The sequence below is a fragment of the Passer domesticus genome, unplaced genomic scaffold (assembly GCF_036417665.1).
Source record: "Passer domesticus isolate bPasDom1 unplaced genomic scaffold, bPasDom1.hap1 HAP1_SCAFFOLD_188, whole genome shotgun sequence".
NCBI classification, from domain to species: Eukaryota; Metazoa; Chordata; class Aves; order Passeriformes; family Passeridae; genus Passer; species Passer domesticus.
The window spans coordinates 1,156-18,309 of NW_026989969.1; the positions used below are offsets into that span (position 1 = coordinate 1,156).

The 17,154-nt window shown below is 68.8% G+C and overlaps 2 protein-coding genes across 2 annotated transcripts; both read right to left on the bottom strand.

Annotated features, from left to right (window-relative positions):
- Window positions 1-1,017: 1,017 nt before the first annotated feature.
- Window positions 1,018-3,667, bottom strand: LOC135292043 (sperm-associated antigen 7-like). The gene is given in 8 exon segments (XM_064406290.1): window positions 1,018-1,157; window positions 1,836-1,938; window positions 1,940-1,993; window positions 2,321-2,410; window positions 2,497-2,581; window positions 2,920-3,008; window positions 3,108-3,175; window positions 3,507-3,667. Coding segments are annotated over 8 exon segments (705 nt in total). The 5' UTR covers window positions 3,598-3,667; the 3' UTR covers window positions 1,018-1,032.
- A 366-nt stretch (window positions 3,668-4,033) lies between these two features.
- Window positions 4,034-17,083, bottom strand: LOC135292047 (calmodulin-binding transcription activator 2-like). Its single transcript, XM_064406295.1, is given in 31 exon segments — window positions 4,034-4,268; window positions 4,368-4,447; window positions 4,450-4,484; window positions 4,487-4,661; window positions 5,232-5,252; window positions 5,357-5,428; window positions 5,509-5,622; window positions 5,624-5,668; window positions 5,670-5,715; window positions 6,401-6,621; window positions 6,694-6,863; window positions 7,261-7,495; window positions 7,827-7,905; window positions 8,143-8,339; window positions 8,969-9,011; window positions 9,013-9,085; window positions 9,295-9,331; window positions 9,333-9,433; window positions 9,514-9,640; window positions 9,758-9,862; window positions 9,865-10,021; window positions 10,023-10,443; window positions 11,436-11,475; window positions 11,477-11,577; window positions 12,282-12,471; window positions 12,549-12,620; window positions 13,437-13,572; window positions 13,659-13,726; window positions 14,731-14,831; window positions 14,922-15,010; window positions 16,951-17,083. Coding segments are annotated over 30 exon segments (3,357 nt in total). The 5' UTR covers window positions 14,953-15,010; window positions 16,951-17,083; the 3' UTR covers window positions 4,034-4,204.
- Between the last annotated feature and the right edge of the window lie 71 nt (window positions 17,084-17,154).

Sequence of the window (17,154 nt, forward strand, 5' to 3'; positions counted from 1 at the left end):
GGGGGTGGTCGTGGGGTCCCTGTTTGGGGTGCCTGTGGGGGATCAGGAGGGGTTTGGGGCCGGGACACCCCAGGTTTGGCTCATTTTGGGGGGGTTCAGGGAGATTTGGGGATTCTGGGGGGGGGTTCAGGGGGATTTGGGGATTCTGGGGGGGTTCAGGGGGATTTGGGGATTCTGGGGGGGATTCAGGGAATTTGGCGAATCTGGGGGTTTCAGGCCCAGCTCTCTGTCTGTGTTCCCAGCGCTGAAGCTTCTGGAAGCTCCACTGGGAATGTTGGGGACCCAGCCACGAGTTCTGTCACAAGGGCAAAGACAAATTGGGCTCCAAATCCCCCCCCGGACCCCCCACTGGGGGACAGCTCCATCCAGGGCAGCACTGGGATGGAACTGGGACGGACTGGGAGCAGGAGAGTGACATGGAGCAAGACCAGTGCAAGGCACTGGGATGAACTGGGGATAACTGGGGGCACTGGGAGGCAGCTGGGGCTGTGCCCGGGGCGCAGGGTGGTCCCCATCCCTCTCCCACCCCAGGGCACTGGGCCACACCAACGTGTTTCCCCACGGCGCTGTCAGCTCAGGGCCCCTCTGGATCCTGAGAATCCCAAATGTGGAAATCCCAAATGTGAGAATCCCAAATGTGAAAACCCCAAACGTGAAAACCCCAAATGTGAGGATCCCAACTGTGAAAACCCCAAATCTGAAAATCCCAAATGTGAGAATCCCAAATCTGAAAATCCCAACTGTGAGAAACCCCAATGTGAAAATCCCAAATGTGAGAATCCCAACTGTGCAGGGCCAAAAAGAGGGGGAACGGCAGCAGGGCCCCCCCACCACGGGTCTCCCCCCACCCCAAATCCCTTTGTGAAGTAGGGAGTGGGACGTGGGGGTGCCCCCTCACCCCAACCGCCCCCCAAAAGAGACTCACAAGGACCAGGAGAGGAGAGCAGGTTCTTTATCACCCCGTGTGCCCCCGCCCCCTCCACCCGCCATTAAATACCCCCGGGGGTCCCCCGGCCCCCCCCCAGCCCCCCCTCACGCGCAGGGCCCCCCGGGGCCGGCCCCGTCCCCGTCCCCCGCCCGCCGCAGCCGCTTCTTGGCGCGGATCTCGTTCATGGCCTCCTCGATGGAGCGCGTGTCCCGCTTGTTGGCCACGGGCACTGCGGGCACGGAGACGCCGCTGGCGCCAGCGCCCCCAGAGCCCCGGGCGGGGACCCCCGGAGCCCCTGGGCAGGGACACCCGGGAACCCCAGACCCCTGGGCAGGGAGCCCTGGGACCCCCAGACCCCGTATCCCCCCAGGGCAGGGACACCCGGGACACCCAGACCCCGTATCCCCCCAGGGCTGGGACACCTGGGACCCCCAGACCCCCCCGGGCAGGGACCTCCGGGACCCCCAGACCCCCGGGCAGGGATCCCCAGACCCCTGGGCAGGGAGCCCCAGACCCCTGGGCAGGGAGCCCCAGACCCCGTATCCCCCCGGGCAGGGAACCCAGACCCCCAGGCAGGGACCCCTGGGAGCCCCAGACCCCCGGGCAGGGACCCCTGGGAGCCCCAGACCCCCGGGCAGGGACCCCCAGACCCCCGAGCAGGAACCCCCAGGAGCCCCAGACCCTGTATCCCCCCCAGGCAGGGACCCCCAGGACCCGGGGCCTGGCAGGACCCCCAGACCCCCTGGGCAGGGACCCTTGGAAGCCCCAGTAACCCCAGACCCCGTATCCCCCCATGGGCAGGGACCCCCAGACCCTGTATCACCCCCGTGCAGGGACCCCCAGTACCCCCAGACCCCGTATCCCCCCCCGGGCAGGGACCCCCAGACCCCCTGGGACCCCCGCTCACCGCAGCCGTACGCCTTGTTGGCCTCCATGGTGCGGGCGGCGGCCTTGGCGGCCTCGCAGCCAATCAGGTGCCGGTATTTGTCCTTGTAGTCGGTGGGGGGGCCCCGGGGGGGCGGGGCCGGACTCAAGCTCCGCCTCCTCCTGCTGTGCCGCCAGCTCCTGCAGGGGAGGGGTCAGCCACAAGCCACGCCCACAACACCACACCCACTCAGGCCACACCCACATAATTCATCCCACCATTATGCATGCATGCCCCACCCACTCAGGCCACACCCACATGATTCATCCCACTATTATGCATGCCCCACCCACTCAGGCCACACCCACCCCTGTAAGCCCTCCCTCCATCATCCATGCCACACCCACTCAGGCCACACCCACCCATGTAAGCCCTCCCACCATTACACATGGGCGCCCTGGCCACCCCGCAGAGCCCCGCCCATATCCCGTTGAAGCCCCGCCCCTTTCACACAAAGCCCCGCCTACCCGGAGGCGGCGCCGCTCCTCGGCCCGGGCCGGGTCCCACTCCTCCCCGCGCCGGTACGCCTCCAGCTCCTCGTCACAGGGCGCGAACTCCTGGGGACAGCGGCGTCACCTGGTGTCCCCCGGAGTCCCCAGCCCCCCCCCGGGACCCCCAGACCCCCCCCGGGACCCCCGCCCACCTTCTTGAACACCATGACGTAGCGGCTGTCCTCGTCGTCGCCGAAGGAGAACGACGTCAGGCCGGCCACCTCGGCCACGTCGTGCCTGGGGGGGACACGGGGCTGGCACTGGCGGTCCCCCGAGGGGTCCCTGGGCTCGCCCCGAGGGTCCCCGAGCGCCCCACTGCTCCCAGTGCCCTCCCAGCGCCCCCCAGTACTCCCTCATTGCCCTCCCAGTGCCCCCCAGTACTCCCTCAGTGCCCCCCAGTGCCCTCCCAGTGCCTCCCTGTACTCCCTCAGTGCCCTCCCAGTGTCCCCAGAGTGCACCCAGTACCTCCCCAGTGCCTTCCCAGTGCCCCCCCAGTGCCCCTCAGTGCCCTCTCACTGCTCCCAGTGCTCCCAGTATCCCCCAGTATCCCCCAGTACCCCCCAGGCCCCGCTCACAGGATGCTCCTCTCAATCTTGTTCATGGGCTGGAAGCGGCGCCGGGGCTCGCCGGTGGCCTGGATGAACTGGGACACCTCCTGCTCCATCTGGGGACACACGGGCAGCCCGGGGGAGCCCGGGGTTTGTGGGAGGCCCCGCGGGTGGGGGCCCCGGGACACCCGCCGAGGCACGGCCCCCCCACTCACCCTCTTCCTGAACTCCACCTTCTGGCGCTTCTCCTGCTCCTGCAGCTTCTTCATGCGCGCCGCTTGCTCTGGGGGGGACACGAGGGTCACCCCAAGCCGCTTTTGGGGCGCGGGGTCACCCCAAAACCGCCGGGGGCGGGGCCCTGAGCGGGCCGGGGGCGGGGCGTGCGGCCAACGGGGCGTGGCCAGGCGGGCCCCCCACTGTCACTCAGGACAGCGAGGGCGTGGCCAGGGCGCTGGGGGCGGGGCCTCGCGTGAGGGCCGGGGGGTTCTGAGGGGCCCAAGGCCGGGACGCGCCGGTTCCCCCGCCCGGTGCCCCCTCTCCGGGGCCGGGACGCGCCGCCGCCCGCCCGGCGCTCCCGCCCCGCGGCCTCCGCGCCCTCCCCGGCCCTGCTGACCCCCGCGCCCGGCGCCGCGCCTCGCCGTCGGCCGCGGCGGGCGGCCGCTCCATGGAGCTGAGGATGGAGCCCAGCAAGTCCAGCTCCGCCATCTTGCGACGGGGCGGCGCCTGACGCCGCGCGCGCGACGCGTCCCCGGCGTCCTCTGGCGTCACGGCGGCGGGGACGTGGGCGGGGCCGGGGGCGGAGCGGGGAGCGGGGCGTGGCCAGGATTAGGGGGCGTGGCCTGCTCTTAAAGGGCGCGTCCCTGCAGCGATGTCACCTCTCCCCCATGTCCCCCGCAGTGTCCCCTCTCCCCCATGTCCCCTCTCCCCAACGAGGTCCCTTCCCTCCCTCCCTCCCTCCCTCCCATATCCCCTCTCCCCCCGCGATGTCCCCTCCATCCCCCCCCGTGTCCCTCCCGTGTACCCTCTCCCCCATGTCCCCCGCAGTGTCCCCTCCCTGCCATGTCCCCTCTCCCCAGCGATGTCCCCTCCGTGTCCCCTCCGTGTCCCCCCCACACAAACACAGCCACACCGCCTCTTTCATTCCCGCTTCCTCGTTTTTTAATGGAACTTTGTACAAAGAGCCCACGCGGGCCGGGGGGGGGGGGGTCTGGGCATGCGGGGGAGGGGGTGCGGGGGGCTGTCCCCGCCTTGTCCCCCTCCTGGGGACACCCAGACACGCCAGGGGGGGACAGGGGGGCAGCCCGCGGGGGGCTCACGAGGCCAGGCCCCGCGTCTGTAAACTCTCCACCTCCTTGTTCTGCTTCAGCTCCTCCATCCTGGGAAACACCGATGGTGGGGAGGGGGCTCGGGCTACTGGAGACCCCTCCCCAGGCCGCCGCCCCTCCCCGGGGCTGCCCCCGCGTCCCCTCCCGTACCGGTGGCGGCAGCGCCGCAGGAACCTCATGATCTTCCTGGCTGCCTGGTCCTGCTTGAGGGTGAGGAAGGTGCTCCTGGGGAGGGGGACGAGGGCGCGGTCAGGACCCCCGCGGGCCGCGCCCCCCGGCCCCGGGGCGCCGCGGGTCCCACCGGTGCTGGCGGAGGCTGCGGAAGCGCTGCTGGATCAGCACGGCCGCGCGCCGGCGCCGCTGGAAGCGCTTCTGCTCCGCGTAGCTGCGGAACTTGCTCTGGATCAGGATGGCGGCCTGCGTCATCCGCTGGAACAGGGCGAACTGGGGGGCAGGGGACACTGGGGTCAGCCTGGGGTCACCCCAGAGTCACCCCAGAGTCACAGCACCCCCTAACAGTGACCCCAGAGTCACCCCAGTGTCACAGCACCCCCTAACTGGGACCCCAGTGTCACCCCAGTGTCACCCCAGTGTCACAGCACCCTGCGTCATCCGCTGGAACAGGGCGAACTGGGGGGCAGGGGGACACTGGGGTCAGCCTGGGGTCACCCCACTGTCACCCCAGTGTCACAGCACCCTGTAACTGGGACCCCACTGTCACCCCAGTGTCACAGCACCCCTAACAGCGACCCCAGGGTCACCCCAGTGTCACCCCAGTGTCACAGCACCCTGCGTCATCCGCTGGAACAGGGCAAACTGGGGGGCAGGGGGACACAGCATCCTCAAACGGGACCCTGGTGTCACCCCAGTGTCACAGCACCCCACTGGAGCAGGGCAAACTGGGGTGACACACGGGATACAGAAGGGGGCACCCCAAATCCACCCCAGCAAGGACCCCCGTGCCCAAACACCCCAAAACCTGAGTGACCCCCAACTCCCCCCCTCCCCCGTTACCTTCAGAGCGATCCAGGTCAGCTTGTGGGGCAGAGACAGGGGGGGTTAGGGGGGTCTGGGGGCTGCCCGGGGTGGGTTGGGGAGGGGGTTTTGGGGGGTTTTGGGGGTCCCCCAGCCCTCGGCACCTGCTTGTACTTGCGGTAGCAGCGCTGGATGACGGCGGCCGCCAGCTCCTGCTGCTCCTTCAGCCGCCGGCCCTGGGGGCGGCGCGGGGGTCAGCAGAGTTGGGGACCCCCCCGGGGGGGGTTTTTGGGGCTCTGGGAAGGGGGGCACGCACCCGGTACTTGCGGAAAGCCCCCTGCACCAGGCGCGCGGCCTCGTAGAGCTCGTGCTGCTCCTGGTCGCTGAGGGTCAGCAGCGCCACGGCCCCCCCCTCGCCCCGCGCCCCCCCCGGACGCGTTCAGGAACTCGGCCCAGCCCGCGGCCGAGGGGGGGGGGCGGCCGCTCGGGGACCCCCGGGGACCCCCGCGAGGCCGCCTCGGCCCTGGGGAGCACGCAGCAGGGTCAGGGGGGGGCTCGGGATGGCACCCCAGGGTGGGACGTGCCCGTGGAGTGTCACCCAGTGTCCCCAGGGGGATGTTGAGGGGTCCCAGGGGCCAGGGGATGGCCCCAGGGGTTTGCAGGATGAGGGAGACCCCCACTAAAGGACCCTCCCAAGGGGAAACAGGCACCGGGACTCCCCAGAGCACCCCGGGGTGCTGCTAAAAGTGGGAGACCCCCACTAAAGGACCCTCCCACGGGGACACAGACACCAGGACCCCTGAGAGCACCCCGGGGTGCTGCCAAATGGGGGTGACGCCACCCAGGGGTTTGCAGGATGAGGGAGACCCCCACTAAAGGACCCTCCCAAGGGGAAACAGGCACCGGGACCCCCCAGAGCACCCCGGGGTGCTGCTAAAAGTGGGAGACCCCCACTAAAGGACCCTCCCACGGAGACACAGACACCAGGACCCCTGAGAGCACCCCGGGGTGCTGCCAAATGGGGGTGACGCCCCCCAGGGGTTTGCAGGATGAGGGAGACCCCCACTAAAGGACCCTCCCAAGGGGATACAGCCTGTCCCAGTCACTGGGACCCCCCCCAGAGCACCCCGGGGTGCTGCTGAACGGGGGTGACCCCCCTCCCCAGGGAGCTGAGGGTGCCCCTGGACACCCCCCAGCCCCAGGGGTACCTGTGGGCGGGCGCGGGGGGACGGTCGACGCTCTCCAGGTAGGTGGCCAGCCAGGCCATGGCAGCACCCAGCCCCGCTGGCCCGGCCGGCCCCGGGGTCCCCGTGGTCCCCCCCGCTGCTCCCAGTGCTCCCAGTGCCCCCGGGGGCCCCCCCGGTGCCTCCTGCTTGATGCGCTCGGGGGTGGCCTCGATGATCTGTCGCGCCAGCGTCACCACCTCGGCCTGGGGGACAAAGGAGCTTGGGGCTCTCCTGCCCCGGGGGCGTCCCCAGCCCCGGCTGCACCCCGGCTTTACCTGCAGGGCGTCCGCGGGCAGGGCCAGGGCGTCCTCAGGGGGGCTGGGGGGCACTGCCACCCCCCAGCCCTCCTCCTCGGAGGGGCCAGGGGGGCCGGGGGGCAGCGGGACGGAGCCGGGACCCTCGGAGAGCCCCGAGGGGGAGGACAGGCTGCTGGCTGTGCTCAGCCCTGGGGACAGAGGGGACACGGCGGGGGGGTTAGAACTGGGGAGAGACACCCCCAGGGGACAGAGGGGACACAGCAGGGGGGGTTAGAACTGGAGAGGGACACCCCCAGGGGACACAAGAGACACCCCCGGGGGACAGGGGGGACACACCAGGGACACAGAGGGGCTGACGAGGACAGAGGACACGGGGGACATGGGGGTGGCACAGGAAACACGGGACAGGACAAAGAACACCTGGGCACACAAAGATGTACAGGGGACACGGTGGGGGGGGGGAGCCTGGAGGGGACAACGATGCCCTGGGGGCACACGAAAGGGGACAACGTGGTGACAGCGACCCCAGCAGGGGGGACACAGCGACAACGGGACAGAGTGACAGAGCCCAGGGCGGTGCCGTACCTGTGTCGGGGCTGGCGGACAGCGGCGAGGGCACACGCAGGCCGGGCAGGTGACAGCGCGGGGACGCGGGCGACACCTGCAGCTCCTCCAGGCGGGTGGCCAGGGCCAGGTGGCCGCGGGCCCGCGCCAGGGCCAGCGGCAGCCGCCCCAGCGAGTCGGGGACGGCCAGCGCCCGCCGGTCCCAGCGGCACAGCCGCTCCGCCGCCTCCCGGTGCCCCAGGGCGCACGCCCACATCTGGGGACACGGAGGTGACGGTGTCCCCGAGGCGGCCATTGTCCCCAGATGCCACCCCTGGTGTCCCCACAGCCGTGTGAGGCACCCCTTGGGGTGCACTGCCAGCCCGGCCACCCTGCCCTGCTGTCACCAGCACGGCCACAGTGCCCTCAGTGTCCCCAGTGCCCTCAGTGTCCTCAGTGCCCTCAGTGTCCCTCAGTGTCCTCAGTGTCCCCAGTGTCCTCAGTGTCCCCAGTGCCCTCAGTGTCCCCAGTGTCCCCTGACACCCCCCAGTGTCCCCAGTGTCCCCAGTGTCCCCTGACACCCGCCAGTGTCCCCAGTGTCCCCTCACCAGCGGGGTGCAGGAGAAATGGTCCACGTTGAGGGGGTCGATCTCCTGCTCCAGCTCCAGGCTCTCAACTGCCAGCGCCCTGCAGGGACAGCAGGGGACACAGGCTGGCAAGTGTCACCTCTGCCCATCGCTGCCCCCGCCTCGTGCCAGCGAGGTCCCCGGGTGTCCCCCCACAGGTGTCCCCCAAGGTGTCCCCAGGTGTCCCCCAAGGTGTCCCCAGGTATCCCCAAGTGTCTCCAGCTGTCCCCATGTGTGCCCCAAGGTATCCCCAGCTGTCCCCAGCTGTCCCCAGCTGTCCCCAGGTGTCCCCGCTCACCGCCAGCGCCGCAGAGCCTCCACCAGGCTGGCGTAGCCCTGGGCAGCCGCCAGGTGCAGCAGTGTCATGCCACGGAAGGTCACCCCGTGCGCCAGCATCGAGGTCCCCGCTGTCCCCGCTGTCCCCGACGTCCCCGGCCGGGCCATCATGGCCTCGCAGACGGCCACCACCCGCGCCTCGAAGGACGAGCCCGGCCCCTGGAGCCGGGAGAACCTCAGGGGACGCCAGGGCACGGGGAGAGGGGGGGCACGGGGGGCAGGAGGGAGCACCGGGGGGTCCCGAGAGGTGGCAGGGGACGGTGGAGGGGGACAGTGACCTGGAACGGCAGGACACGGGAGGGTGGGGACAGGGGGACAGCAGGGAAGGGCAGAGGGCATGAGGGACACAGTGGGGACATCAGGGAATGTCGCAAGACCCTTGAGGACATGAGGGACACAGTGGGGACATCAGGGAAGGGCAGAGAGCATTGGGAGACCCTCGAGGACATGAAGGACATAGGGGGGACATCAGGGGACATCACAAGACCCTCAAGGACGTGAGGGACACAGTGGGGACATCGGGGAATGGCAGAGGACATGAGGGACACAGTGGGGACATCAGGGAAGGGCAGAGAGCATTGGGAGACCCTCGAGGACATGAGGGACACAGTGGGGACAGCAGGAGACCCTCGAGGACACGAAGGACACGCGGGGACCATGGGGACCCCGGGGATTCCACAGACACGGGGGATGCCAGGTGACACTACAGCACGTTTGGGGACACCGGGGACATCAGGGCACGTCAGGGGACACCGGGATCACCAGGGCTGACCTGGGGGTGGCCTCACCTGCTCGGGGGGGGTCTCGGAGGGAGCCCCCCGTGGGGGGGCGGGGGGGGGGCAGGGCCCCCAGGCGCGTCTCCAGCTGCTCCAGGCGCTCCAGGATGGACAGACGGAACTGAGCCTCTGCCAGAGGGGGGGGGACACGGGGGTGAGGGGGGCACCCTGACAGCCAGAGCCCCCCCCCCCCCGAGCACCCCAATCCCAGAGAGCATCACCCCACAGGTTGTGGGGTCACCACAACGGGACCCATCCCAAAAGGGGATGAGCTGCCCCGGGGGCGGTTACCCCATTCGGGGGTCCCTTTTTGGGGGTGGGGGGTGGTCCTCACTCACCGTCCAGCGCCAGCCAGTCCAGCTGTGCCCCGGGGGGGGCCCCGCGGTGCCCCCCGTGCCCGGTACTCGAAGGGCGCCGCGGCCGAGAGCAGCCGGGGGGGACAGGCCACGCGCAGGGCGGCCACGCCGGCCTCGTGGGCTGGGGAGGGGGACACGGCTCAGCGCGGCGGGGAGGGGGACACGGGGTGGGGGGCGCCCCCGGGGCAGGGGGACACTCACGGGGGCAGTAGCAGCGCAGCACGCCCGGCTGCACCAGCGCGGCCGGCACCGAGGTGCGGTCGAAGAGACACGAGTAGGCAGCGCCGGGGTCGCCCCAGGGACCCGTGATCAGCACCTTCACCCCGCCCTGCGGTGGGGGGACACCGGGGGGGGTCAGCGGGGACCCCTGGGGGGTGGGAGGGGGGGGGAAAGGGGGACAACACCCCCTCCTCACAAAGCGTTCACCTCGGGGCGCGTCACTCACCTCGGGGTAGGACCACTCCGGGGAGAAGTCGGTGATGGCCACGGGGGGCTCGCTGGGGGGGCCCGCGGGGGTCGAGGGGAGGTGGTGGGGGGGCGTGCTGGGGGGGGCTGGCGCAGGTTCGGGGGGACCCCCGTGTCCCCCGCCAGCAGCTCGGGGAAGGGCGGGGGGAAGGCGGGCTGGGGCAGGGGGGCGGCGCCGAGGGGCTCCTGGGGACCCGCGCCCTGCTTCCCTTCCTCCTCCTCCTCTTCCTCCTCATCCTCATCCTCCTCCCGCCCCGGGGGGGGGCGCGCCGGGGGGGGCCTCGGCCTCGCAGCCGTAGGTCTGCCCGCGGCGGGGGCTGTTGAGGAAGCAGTCGGGGTCGAAGGCGGCCGGGGGCGGCGGGGCGCTGGGACACGACCCCTCGGGGGTCACCACCAGGTGCTGGCTGGGGGTCAGCCCCAGCGGCTGCTCGGGCCCCCCCGGCGCCGCGCCGCCCCCCCCGAGGCTGCCCACCACCACCAGGGGCAGCCCCCCGGCAGCGGGGGGCGCGGCCCGGGGCCCCTCGGCGTCCCCCAGCCCCGGGGAAGGCTGCGTGGTGTCGGGGGAGGAGGAGGGGGCGGGTTTGGGGGGGTCCCCCGAGCCCCCCCGGTCCATTTTGGGGGAGATGATGCGGTGCTTGGTGCTGCTGCACTTGTGGCCGGGAGCGCCTGCGGGGGGGGCAACAGGGGGGGGGCGTCAGATTTTGGGGAGTCCCCGAGGAGAATTTGGGACTTTGGGGCGTTCGGAGGAATTCTGGGGGGGGTCCCGAGGGGTTTGGGGTGAGGTCTGCACGGGCCCCAAGGACAAGTCGGGGTCCCAGGAGCTGTTCTGGGATCCCAAGGGGTTCTGGGGGGTCCCGAGGGTGTTCTGGGGGGTCCCAAGGGGTTCTGGGGGGTCCCAGGGGCTGTTCTGGGGGGTCCCAGGGGCTGTTCTTGGGGGTCCCGAGGGGGTTCTGGGGGGTCCCAAGAGGTTCTGGGAGGTCCTGAGGGGTTCGGGGGGGTCCCAAGGGGTGCCGGGGGGTCCTGAGGGGTTCTGGGGGGTCCCGAGGGATTCTAGGGGGTCCCGAGGGGGTTCTGGGGGGGTCCCAAGGGGGTCCAGGGTGTCACAGTGGTTTGGGGGGATCCCAGGGAGGGTTCAGGAAGAGCTGGAAGAGACCCCCAGGGGGATGAGAGTCCCAGTGGGGTCCCTGGGGGTTTGGGGGTCCCGGGGGGGGGTCCCTGGAGATTTGGGGGTCCCATTCAGCTGAGGGAAATCCCAGTGGGTTCCCCGGGGGTTCAGGGGTCCTGGTGGTTTCCCCCGTGGGTTCCCCGGGGTTTTGGGGTCCCTGGGGGCTCAGGGGTCCCAGTGGGCTCCCCAGGGTTTTGGGGGGGTCAGTCTCACCCAGGCCCCCGGCGCAGAGGCAGGCGTGGGTGCGGGGGTCCCTGGGGTTTGGGGGTCCCGGTGGGTTTCCCCAGTGGTCTCCCCGGGGTTTGGGGGTCCCCGAGGGTTTGGGGGGTCAGTCTCACCCAGCCCCCCGGCGCAGAGGCAGGCGTGGGTGCGGGGGGCCCTGGGGGTTTGGGGGTCCCAGTGGGTTCCCCAGGGGTTTGGGGGTCCCGGTGGGTTTCCCCAGTGGTCTCCCCGGGGTTTGGGGGTCCCTGAGGGTTTGGGGGCTCAGTCTCACCCAGGCCCCCGGCGCAGAGGCAGGCGTGGGTGCGGGGGGGCCGGCCGGGCCTGGTGCCTCTCCAGCACGTGCTGCACCAGCTGCTCCAGGGACAGCCCGGGGGCAGCGGCCCCGTTCCCGCAGCCCCACTTCACCCCGTGGACTGCGGGACAGGGGGGACACCCCTCAGCGCCAGAGCCCCCCCAAAACTGCCGCGCGCAGCCCCCCCACCCCGTGGGAAAGGCAGCACAAAATCCCTCCAGGAGGGGGTTTGGGGTTCCCTCCCCGACCCCCCAAAACAGCCTCGGGCTGCCCCAGTCCTGCTTCACCCCAGAGAAAAACAGACAAAATCCTACAGGAGGGTTTGGTGGATCCTCCCCAGTCCCCATAAATATCCCACAAACAGCACAACAAATCCGCCAAAAAAAGATAATTTTGGGCATCCCCCCTTCCCAAACCCCCCGGGAAAAGCCCCTCACTCACACAGGGGGGGTTTGGGGTGTCCTCCCCTCCCCAACCCCCATAAAAGCAACAACAAATCCACCAAAAAAAAGGACAATTTTGGGCGTCCCCCCTACCCAAACCCCCGGAAAAGCCCCCCACTCACACATGGGGGGTTTGAGGGCATCTCCCCCCTCCACCCCCATAAACATCCCACAAACACCACAACAAATCCACCAAAAAAAAAGATCATTTTGGGCATCCCTCCATCCCAAAGCCCCCAGGAAAAGCCCCCACACTCACAAAAAGGGGTTTGAGGGCATCTCCCTCCTCCAGCCCCCCATAAATATCACAAGAAATACGCCAAAAAAAGACAATTTTGGGCGACCCCCCTACCCAAACCCCCCGGAGAAGCCCCCCACTCACACATGGGGCGCAGCTGTGCCACCAGCTCCTCCTGGGACCACTTGAGCCACTCGCGGGGGTCGGCGGAGGCGGCGCAGAGCGGGGGGGCCCCGGGGCAGAGGGGGGGTCCGCAGAGCCGGGGGGCGCAGCCCCGCCCGCCCTCCTCCATGGCCGGCACGTTCAGGTAGTGCACCAGCACGATGTCGGGGTTCTGGGGGGCACAGGGGCAGCGCTGGGGCGGGGCCGGGGGCCCGGGGGGGTTTGGGGGGTCCTGGGGGTCCTGGTTACCTGCAGCAGCCAGTAGCAGCGGCGGTGGAAGGTGGGCACGATGGAGGAGTGCACGTAGCAGCCGTAGAGGCACTGGGGGGACGGGGGGGGTTGGGGGTGTCTGAACCTTGCAGGAGAATTTGGGGGGGGTCCTGCACCCCGTTGGGGGGGTCAGGTTCCAGTGTGGGCAAGGGCAGACTCGCAGATGGCTGGGGTGGGGGAGGTAGACAGCCCAAAACTGTTCCCGTGGGGTCCCAAACACCCCCAAGGGGATCCCAAAAACCCCAAAGTGATCCCTAGCACCTCAAAACTGATCTCCAACACCCCAAAACTGTCCCACATGGGGTCCCAAACACCCCAAAGGGATCCCAAAAACCCCAAAACTGTCCCTGTGGGGTCCCAAACACCTCCAATGTGATCCCAGAAACCCCAAAGTGATCCCAAACACCCCAAAACTGTCCCACATGGGATCCACAACACCCCAAAGTGATCCCAAACACCCCAAACTGCTCCCCTGGGGAACCCAAACACCCCCAAAGTGATCCCCAGCACCCCAAAGTGATCCCAAACACCCCAAAACTGTCCCACATGGGATCCCCAACACCCCCAAACTGATTCCCAGCACCCCCAAACTGCCCCCTGCTGGTCCTGACACCCCCAAACTGCCCCCAGGAGATCCCAAACACCTCTTGGACCATCTAAACCACCCACTGGGCGTCCCCAGCACCCCAAAACCACCCCTGGAGTGCACCCAGCACCCTCTGCCCCCCCTTTTGTTCATCCTGACACCCCCCGGGTGCATCCCCAGCTGCCCACACCCCAACAGGAGTTTCACACAAAGGGGTGCTTTTCGCAGGCCGTTATTTTGGGGGGGGGGAGGCTGCGTTTTGGGGGTCCCCTGCCTCCTACCTCCACCCCCTGCACCTTGAGCTTCATGTGGTCCTCGCGCGTGGTCTTGCCGTCCTTGCGCTTCTTCCAGCAGTAGCCGTCCTTGCGGTACTTGACCTTCTTCCGGTTGTAGAGGATCACCGAGCCGTTCTGCGGCCTGCACACGGGGTCAGGGGCGTCCCCGGGAGCCCCCCCGGGCCGCCCCCAGCCCCCCCAGGGCACCCCCGCCCCGCCCGGCCCGACCTGGTTTTCGGGGAGCACGAGAGCCACTCGTCGTGTTTCTCAAAGGTGATGAGGTACGAGGCGATTTCCTGGGGGACAGGGGGTGTTTGTGGCACTGTGCCATCCGTGTGCCCTCCCTCTGCCATCCCTGTGCCCGCCCTGTCCCTTCCCTGTGCCATCCCTGCCCCTCCACGTCCCCTCTATGTGCCCTCCCTATGCCCTTCCTGTCATCTGCATGTTCCCTCCATGTCCCCTCCCTGTCCCCTCCCTGTCCCCTCCATGTCCCTTCTGTGTCCCCAGGACCTCCAGGTCCCTCCTGTCCCGCCGTGTCCTTTCTGTCCCCATTTCTGCGCCCCTTTAATATCCCTTTCTGTGTCCCCACACTTCCAAATCCCTCCTGTACCTCTATGGCTCCTCCATCCCTACTCCTATGTCCCTTTAATGACCCTTCTGTGTCCCCACAGTTTCCAAGTCCTTCCTGTACCTCTAATTTCTCCTCCATCCCCATTCCCGTGTCCCTTTAATGTCCCTTTCTGTGTCCCCACAATTTCCAAACCTCTCCCGTACCCTGTGTCCCCTCCATCCCCATTCCTGCGTCACTTTAATGCCTTTTCCGTGACCCCACACTTCCAAATCCCTCCTGCACCTCTATGGCCCCTCCATCCCCACTCCTGTGTCACTTTAAGGTCCCTTCCGTGTCCCCACACCCCCAGCTGCCTCCTATACCTCCGTGTCCCCTCCATCCCCATTCCTGTGCCCCCACATCCTCTCCTGTGAGCCCCCCGAGCCCCCCAAGCCCCCAAGCCCCCTGTTCCCCCTGAGCCCCCAGTGCCCCCCGAGTCCCCTGAACCCCCCAAGCCCCCAGTGCCCCCCAAGCCCCCTGAGCCCCCTAAGCCCCCAGTGCCCCCCGAGCCCCCTAAGCCCTCAGTGCCCCCCAAGCCCCCTGAGCCCCCAGTGCCCCCAAAGCCCCCCAAGTCCCCAAAGCCCCCCGAGCCCCCCAAGCCCCCCAAGCTCCCCGAGCCCCCCAAGCACCCTGAACCCCCCAAGACCCCCGGGCCCCCCCAGTGCTCCCTGAGCCCCCCGAGCCCCCCACCTCGTTGGTGTTCCAGCGCAGCTGCTCCTTGGGCAGCACGGGACATTTGGGCAAACACTCCACCAGCTTCCGGGGCAGGAAAACCTTCAGGTGGCTCCTCTCTGCCGGGGGGGGGGGTGGGCAGGGGGCTCAGCGTCCCCTCCGCGCCCCCCGCCCGTCCCCCGCGCCCCCCCCGAGCCCCCTCCCCTTACCAGAGACCTCGGGGGGGTCCTTGCTGCTCATCTCGAGCGCCTGCGGGGCCCTCAGGGCTCCCCGAGGGGGGCACGGCACGGGAGGGAACCTGCAGGGACCCCCAAAATGGGCTGAGGGGCGGGGGGACACAGGGGGACACGGGGGGGACACAGGGGGACACGGGGGGGACAGGGGGGGGACACGGGGGGACACGGGGGGGACACGGGGGGACACGGGAGCAGGGAGCCGGCACCATGGCCAGCGCCTTCCTGTATTACACAGAGTTCCTCTGCCCCATAAAGTCACAGATTGCTGCCCTATAAACCGACAGATTCCTGTGCTACAGACCTACAGATTCCTGCCCTATATCCCCAAACATCCCTGCCCTATAACCCCATAAATCCCAGTTCTATAACCCTTCAGATCTCTGCCCTCCAACACCACAGATTCCTGCCCTATAAACTTATAGATTGCTGCTCTATAACCCCACAGATCCCTGTCCTACGACCCAACAAATTCCTGCTCTATAACCCCAAATATCCATGCCCTACAAACCCACACATCCCTGCCCTACGTCCCCCCAGATTGCTGCTCTATCACCCCACACATCCCTGCCCTATAACCCCATAAATCCCAGTTCTATAACCCTACAGATCTCTGCCCTACAACACCACAGATTCCTGCCCTATAAACCTACAGGTTGCTGCCTGATAACCCCATACATCTCTGCCCTATAACCTCACAGATTGCTGTTCTATAAACCCACAGGTTGCTGCCCTATAGACCCACACATTCCTGCTTTATAACCCCACAGATTCCTGCCCCATAACCCCACCGATGCCTGTCCTATAAACCTACAGATTCCTGCCCTATAACCCCACACGTCCCTCCCCACTGCCCCCCACATCCCTGCAGTCTAACCCCACATCCCTGCCCCATCGCCCCCAGATCCCCCCATCACGGCCCCCCACATCCCTGCCCCATTGCCCCCCACATCCCCCCATCACTGCGCCCCACATCCCTGCCCCATCGCCCCCCACATCCCTGCCCCATTGCCCCCCACATCCCTGCCCCATCGCCCCCCACATCTCTGCCCCATTGCCCCCCACATCTGTGCCCTATCGCCCCCGACATCCCTGCCCCATTGCCCCCCACATCCCCCATCACTGCCCCCCACATCCCTGCCCCATTTCCCCCCACATCCCCCCATCATCACCCCCCACATCCCTGCCCCATTGCCCCCCACATCCCCCCATCATCGCCCCCCACATCCCTGCCCCATTGCACCCCACATCTCTGTCCTATATCCCATACATCCCCCCATCACTGCGCCCCACATCCCTGCCCCATTGCCCCCCACATCCCTGCCCCATTTCCCCCCACATCCCCCCATCATCACCCCCCACATCCCTGCCCCATTGCCCCCCACATCCCCCCATCATCGCCCCCCACATCCCTGCCCCATTGCACCCCACATCTCTGTCCTATATCCCATACATCCCCCCATCACTGCGCCCCACATCCCTGCCCCATTGCCCCCCACATCCCTGCCCCATTGCCCCCCACATCCCTGCCCCATTTCCCCCCACATCCCCCCATCATCACCCCCCACATCCCTGCCCCATTGCCCCCCACATCCCCCCATCATCGCCCCCCACATCCCTGCCCCATTGCACCCCACATCTCTGTCCTATATCCCATACATCCCCCCATCACTGCGCCCCACATCCCTGCCCCATTGCCCCCCACATCCCTGCCCCATTGCCCCCCACATCCCCCCATCACTGCCCCCCACATCTCTGCCCCATTGCACCCCACATCTCTGTCCGATATCCCATACATCTCCCCATCACTGCGCCCCACATCCCTGCCCCATCGCCCCCCACATCCCTGCCCCATCGCCCCCAAGCCCCGCCCACTGCCCCCCACATCCCCGCCCCACATCCCCGCCCCACACACCGCCCCCCCCCCATGGAACCCCCCCCCATCCCCGCCCCACACACGGCCCCGGCCCCGCCCCCGGCCCCGCCCCGGCCCCCCCGGCCCCACCTGGCGCCCCGGGGCCGCCGCCGCCGCCGCCCCCGCCCCCGCCGCCCGCCGCCATCTTCCCGCCCGCCGGGGGCCAGCGCCGCCGGCGCGTGACGTCAGCGCGCAAGGGGGCGGGGCCGCGCCGCCGGGCGGGCGGGGGGCGGGGCGTGGCCGGGGCGTTCGGGGCCGTGTGGGCGGGGCCTCGTGGCGCGATGAACTTTGTTA